This window comes from Elaeis guineensis, chromosome 7, assembly GCF_000442705.2.
Source record: "Elaeis guineensis isolate ETL-2024a chromosome 7, EG11, whole genome shotgun sequence".
Classification (NCBI taxonomy): domain Eukaryota; kingdom Viridiplantae; phylum Streptophyta; class Magnoliopsida; order Arecales; family Arecaceae; genus Elaeis; species Elaeis guineensis.
In genome coordinates, this window is record NC_025999.2 from 2,407,690 (window position 1) to 2,414,898 (window position 7,209).

Genomic DNA, 7,209 nt, shown 5'->3' on the forward strand with positions numbered 1-7,209 from the left:
TTAATTTATATTCATATTTTTTAATATTTTTTTTGATCTATATCTATTTAAAATAAATTTGATCATAAAATTTTACATCGAATTAATATTTATGTTTATATTTATATTTATTAAATAAAATAAATATAAATATGAATTTATTAATATTCAATGTATATATAGCCATACCGTAATGATGTCCAAAGGGCAGAAGGAAGAAGATTTATTTTAATAAATTCTCGACTCAAAAGGGTTGCGTTTTTAAGTTCTCTCGTTGGCTTTCCCTCAAAATATATAAAAGAAATCTTTTTGGTTTGGTGTGTGAGGTCTAGAACTTTTTTGGTTTTTGGAGTGAAGAAATAACACTCCAAATTTCGCTTCCCATAGAATTCCTGCTCTCCCAGAGTCTCTCACTCACCAAAAGGGACCAAATAAAATGGTCATCAACGGGAAAAAAAGGGAACAAAAAGAGAGAAGAAAGGAAACGGCTCTCAGTTCTGAAGGCCAAGTCCTCCCCCACCCCATCTCATCTCCTCCCCGCCTCAATGGAACAAACGACGACCCCATTTCCCACTCTGTTCTCTGCCATCTAAACCCCGTCTCTTTTCCGCCAAAATCCCCAATTCTTTTCCCAAATTACGCATCATGTTTTGATCTCTTCCCCAAAGGTCTCAACTTTCCTCCTTCCCCTGTTTCCCCTCACCACAAATTCTCTTTATCTCCCTTTCCAGTCTCAGCTTCGCAATCTATCCGTTTTCTCCTTCACAAATAGCCCTGTTTTCACCTCAAAGGTGCCTCCTTTATTAGTCTGCGTACACCTTTTTCCCAATCTCCTCTCCTTTTCTTGCGAGGAATCGTTGTATCGGGCATCTGGGTCTCGGAAGGGGATCGAAGGAAGGACATGTCCCCAGCTCCAATCGGGGCTCCATTGCCGGAGCCCTCGCTCCCACCCCGGAAGAGATTCTCGGATCTCCGGAGCGTCCGGTGGCGTATCGATCTTGGGATATTGCCGAGCTCGCCATCCGCTTCGATCGAAGATCTCCGGCGCGTCACGGCAGATTCTCGGAGGAGGTGAGATGGGACGCTTGAACCTCTTCGGTGTGATTTTTGCAGTACTAAATTTCTTGTGGCGAATCCTTTTTTCCCCTCCTTTGGCAGATTCTTATGGTTTTCATGTATGGCCAGTGATTATTCCGGTTTCTTTAAAAGGGCTTAGGCCTTCAAAGTAAGCTTTTTATAAGCTTAATATATTTTTTTTCCGGGTTCTATTGTTATATTGACATGTTTATGGGGTTTTTATATAGTAGAACCATGTGGCATTCGATCTTTGATCGACTTCTGTTTTGATTGCGTTTAGAGAAAATTTCCTGACTGTATCATCTCAGGAGTGGAATTTGCATACTGGGTTTTAATTTGGTATTGTTATCTATCATATGCTTCCTTATGGTATTCGGGCTGTCAAGGCCTCCTTTTTTTCTTTTCTTTTTCTTTTTTTTTTTTTTTTTTTAATGTGGAGATGTGCTTGAGGCTATGCCTTCTAAGTTATACAACTAATTTTTTTCTTGTGTACCCATAAGAATTTGAGGTTTTGATTACCGGTTTTGAATTCATGTCTTAAGCTTTTCACTGTGCCTTGTGTCTTGCGAGATTTAGATCTGTTTCTGTTTTCTTACCCTCCACTTAACTCGCTATCCTTGATGCTGTTTATATCTCCGATTACCTAAGTCGATTTAACAATTTTCACTGTTGTTGGTGCTTTGTAGTTCAGTTGAGCAGGATGGTGGTAAGAGTATTAGAACTTTAGTTTCTAGTGTGCCAAGCCTTTGCTATCGAGAATATATTTTACTGCTTTCAGCAAAATTGGTTTATATGTCTATAATCTATTCCTCTATGTTTAGCTTAATTTTATTTTGTTGAGAGCCACTTCTGTATGAGAGCTTAGCATTATTATTTTCTTCTGTCCTTTTTTCCCAACGCAATGGATGATTTTTTCCCCAAACAGTAAGTATTAAATCTTAAATTTGATGTTAATATCTTGGGAGTATTTTTCATTTTTGGTTTCCTTATGTTTAAAGCACAACTTGCATTTTTATTTGCCATTCCTCATTGTTTGCTTTGTGTCACTGAACTAATCCTATGTTGATATGTTCTGTCTTTCTGATCTTATTGTGTACAAAAATAAGCAATTCTTGTCACTTAGCTGGATCTGCCTGATATGTATCTTAACTAAGTTTCTTCCTTCACAGATATGCCAGCCTGAGGCGTCGCCTTCTAATAGATCCTCATCTCCCTAAAGATGGAAGCAGGTCTCCAGATATTGCCATGGACAATCCCTTGTCACAAAACCCAGGTACATTTACTCTTTTGCTGATGCTTCTGTAAATTTTCTCCGTGCCGCATAGATGATGCTCATTTTAGTTGAGAAACCCCAGCATAAACTATCTTTCCTTGCTTCACCCATTTCCTATATTATCACTGGTTAAAAAGCTCATACTTTATTCTGCCTCTAGCTTCTTAGGAATACTTCTTTATTTTATTTTTATTTTTTATTTTACATCTTCACTTTCCTGCTCGGATTTAAAACAACCCATTTCCCCATATCTGACCTTTGGACCTACAATCGGCCTTCAGAAATTTTGCAGCGGTTATTTTGGTTACCATCATTTTTCATGATGCCCATTTTGTACGTTAACTTAAAAAAAAGTCTACACTGTGATCACCATTTAAGCTCTGAACAACAGTCAAATGTCTGTGCTGAACAAATCTTTGTATTTTTATGCCGTTATACATTCATACATATGGTGCTCGTTAATTGTAATCACTTACACTACTTTAGCATGGATTGCAATATTGTTGATGTGCCTGGAAGGCTGCAACTCTTTAATCTGTAATCATGAGAAGCTTGTCTAGATATGATACGTGCCGTTTACTCTGAGAATACTGTCATGGTAAGACTTATGGCATTCCACAATTATGAACTTGTGTGATGTATTCCAGAATAAAAAATTGAATGCTTAGATCTCATTTACATCTCATTATTGCACAACTGATCCACATTTTGATTCTGTTTTCTCAAAAATTGTGTTACTGATCTTGTTGCATAAAATCATTGCAGACAGCACATGGGGCCGCTTCTTTCGAAATGCTGAATTGGATAGAATGGTGAACCAAGATCTGACACGGTTGTATCCGGAAGATGATAGCTACCTTCAATCACCTTCATGCCAGGCAATGTTAAGAAGAATACTATTATTATGGTGTCTTCGTCGTCCAGAGTATGGATATCGTCAAGGCAAGTTGACCTATCTTTGCTTTTGTTGCATATACATTTCTAAAAGAAGATTGCATAAGTGGAGGGTTGATCTTTGAATTGTTCTTGATAATTTGACTGTTAGTTGGACACCTTAATTTTGTTATTTTAAACATGACGTAATATGTTGGAGCAAATAGATGTTTATGAAAATGGTAGGTAATTATTTTTTTTCCAAGGCTTTATTTTGTGATAGAATACCCCCTAGAAAGGTTTATATAGTCGCGGAGTTTTGCATTATATCTGAACCAGCTCTGTTCAAGATCTGGGTGTTGGTTTCATTATCTCCAGCTCAGAGTAGGCATCATATTTAAAACATAGTGAACAAACAAAAGTTATTAATATCATATATGGTCTTTTTTCAAAGTTGACCTTTTGATCTTTATGCTACATGACATAGACGTCAATTTTGTCATACAGGAATGCATGAACTGTTGGCTCCTCTGGTGTATGTACTTCATGCTGATCTGGATCATTTATCTCAAGTGCAAAAACTCTATGAAAACTGTTTTAAGGATGAATTCGATGGGATATCTTTCTCCGAAAGTGACCTTGTCTCCAATTCTGGATTTACAAAAATCACAAACTGGGATACAGTGACTGACAAGGACAGTGATTTCCACGAAAGCACACTCACAGTTAGCAGCTTGGATGATCTTGATCCCAATGCAAGGGACATTTTTTTGTTAAGTGATGCTTATGGAGCGGAAGGCGAGCTGGGTGTTGTCTTATCTGAGAGATTTATCGAACATGATGCCTATTGCATGTTTGATGGCTTGATGAATGGGGCTCATGGCGTGGTTGCTATGGCAGATTTTTTCTCTCCCTCACCTGCCATTGGATCTAGCACAGGATTACCTCCTATAATTGAAGCCTCATCTGCATTGTATCATTTGCTCTCAATTGTGGACTCATCTCTTCACAGTCATCTTGTTGAGCTTGGTGTGGAACCTCAGTACTTTGCACTCCGATGGCTGCGTGTTCTGTTTGGACGTGAATTTTCCCTTGATGATCTCTTAGTAATTTGGGATGAACTATTTTCTTTTCCGAATGGTACATGCATAGACAATGATGCAGAATACAATTTCAAGATCTTATCCTCTCCTCGAGGGGCATTTATCGCAGCAATGGCTGTATCGGTGCTTCTTCACCTACGATCTTCGCTCTTAGCCACTGAACATGCTACTTCTTGTCTCCAGAGGTTATTAAACTTCCCTAAGAATGTTGACATAAACAAGCTGATAGAGAAGGCAAGGTCGTTGCAGGTTCTTGCTCTGGATTCAAACGTCTCCTCGTCTTCATCACCAAGAAGTTTTAACAGGAATAAGTTGGTGATTGGCAGAGATTATAGTCTTCCAACTGGTTCAGCTTCTCCCAAGACTCCACTCTACCCATTACCAGATAGTTATTGGGAAGAGAAATGGAGAGTGTTGCATAAGGCTGAACCTCTTCTCAAGGGGAATAATGATCATACAGTTTCAGGTCGAACAATAAAGAAGGCTTTGGTTCAAAGATTTGGTCTATCTAGGACAGAATCAGATCCTTCTCCAACAAAGCCTGGGAGTGAGAAGAAGGTTTCTCGGTCTTCTGTTAGGCGTAGGCTCTTGGATGATTTGTCTCGAGATATGAATTTGGAAGCAGATCATGGTAAGTCAGAATGTGAGGAAGTTCCTGGTATTGCAAATAACAAAGAGTCTGTCTCTGTGGAAGAAGATGCAGCTCAGGATTTTCCCGAGGAACCGGCTGATAAAAATACTATTGGAAGGACGTCAGACTGCATGGCTGAAGAGGCATGTTTGAGTGGTGAGAATTCTTCAGTCTTTTCTACGGCTACCAGTCCTCATAGCATGGGCAATGATCATGACAATGACTCGGAAAAAAGTAGTGTCACCTCAAATTCATTTGTTGGTGATAATGATGAAGAAATGATTCATGGGGAGGAATGCTGCAATCACTGTGATGATAATCAACCAGTTCAAGACCCTGAAACCACTTCTTCAACCACGATTAAACCTGAAACAGATGTATCCTTGAAACAGGTAGCTGTTTCAAGGGAACAAAGACCACTCTCTGGTAAATTTCAGTGGTTTTGGAAGTTCGGTAGAGGCTCTGGTGAAGGGAATGTTGAAAAGGGAGGACATGAGGATTTGCAAAGATCCCCTGCCGCTGGAAATGTAAATAAGGATGTCCTAGGCAGTTCAGCTTCTGATGGATGCTGTAATTCTTGTGGGGTCGGTAAGAAGAAGGATCTGGGAGAGAAGAAAGTGATGGGCACATTGAAAAATCTGGGGCAATCTATGCTTGAGAATATTCAGGTAATACATGTGTGATTGGTATTATAGTAATCTTCTTATTTATTGCACTTCTATGTTCTATAATTCTTCGTGTCTGAGTATTGCTTCTAGTACTAAGAGTAAATGGATTTTTCTGAAATTTGACCGTATAAACTTGCAATTTATCAGTGCGAGAGTCCTGCTTTTGTAAAAAAAAAAAAACATAGAACATCATACTTGATCTATCATATAAATTCTCAGTGCCAATTTCATTGCACCCCCCCCTCCCCTCTCAGATACCTTTTCAGCTTTTTTGCTTCATCAGGTTGTTTAGAACTTTCATTTGTGGCTCAGCAGTTCCAGTTTCTAAATCTGAAAGACATCCATTTTCTACTAAACATATTATTAAATGTTTTTGGTGAAAGATAATGATAATTGTTCACTGACATGTCTGCAACGTGCATGCATCTCAACAATGTCATTTTTAGGAACTGCCCTTAGTTCAACTGTCCTTGGCAAGAATGACGAATTATTCTGCTTTCCTCTTATAGTCTGGTCATAGCAATCTTCTCAAGTAGTACATGAATGTTGAAAGCAGATTGTGATCCTGGTTATTGAATTTATTATAATTATGACTATTGGGTTGTTCAGGTGATCGAGGCAGTCTTCCAGCAAGATCGGGGTCAGCCTGGTTCGCAGGAGAACTTGACAAACAACATTCTTGGTGGCAAAGGTCAAGTTACAGCCATGACAGCTCTCAAGGAGCTTCGCAAGATAAGCAACATATTATGTGAGATGTGAGATGAGTTGATAGATGCGGATACAAGTTGTAAGTACCATTCTTCCATGCCCCAATAATAAAAGTATAGTCTCGAGGCCTTTTCTCCTGCAACCTCTTTGCATTATTTGCAATGTATATAGCAGTGTCATTCATAAGGAAGATCTGATAGTGGGAAAAAAAAAAAAAAAAACACCATTGTCTGATGAGATCTTCCCTTTAGTTGGTGAACAAGTAGGGAGCAGTTACATCAGCAGTAGGCTGCTGTTTTGTAATAGAATGTTTCTATAATTTCAAGAGTAAATTATACCATGAACACAAATCTCCAAAGCAATGTGGCTTTCTCCTCCTCCTCCCTGTCATTTTTTCACCTGACATAATATTTGTATCTTCGTAATATGATACGAAGTTATTGCCAATAATTCCATAGTTCTTGAATATGTATGATGTTAGTGGCAAGTTTTAACAAATATGATATGGGTTGGGGATTGTCCCAAAGGTCGCATCCTTCTGGTTGATAACAAGAAAGGTGTGTTCGAATTTGGGATGGTACAAATTTCGAGTATTTGGTTCTGGGTAATTAAACAATAGGTGTGTCTCCCTTTCCCTATGGGAAAAATATATCCAGGTATTGGCTAAGAATAGACAGAGGGGATACACATCCCAAGCATGCACCTCTAGAACAACAGCTTTTACCACTTCTAGATTCATACAAGGGTGTTGAAATAAATACTAGGAAGGAGAGATATGATAGCAGTAATACACTGATTTCAGTAAAACTGGATTTTAGGAAGAATTATCAAGATGCTAGGATTTAGAAAATGTGGATGGTTGGTCAGCAAGAAGTGGCTGCAATTTTGTCAATCCCA

General features: G+C 38.6%; 1 protein-coding gene across 1 annotated transcript; it reads left to right on the forward strand.

Moving 5' to 3' along the window:
- The first annotated feature begins 632 nt into the window (after positions 1-632).
- On the forward strand, positions 633-6,674 carry LOC105049315 (uncharacterized). Its single transcript, XM_010928930.4, has 5 exons — positions 633-1,050; positions 2,226-2,329; positions 3,095-3,271; positions 3,710-5,604; positions 6,214-6,674. Exons 1-5 carry the CDS (start codon positions 881-883, stop codon positions 6,361-6,363), a joined length of 2,496 nt encoding a protein of 831 aa, XP_010927232.2. The 5' UTR covers positions 633-880; the 3' UTR covers positions 6,364-6,674.
- Positions 6,675-7,209: the final 535 nt, after the last annotated feature.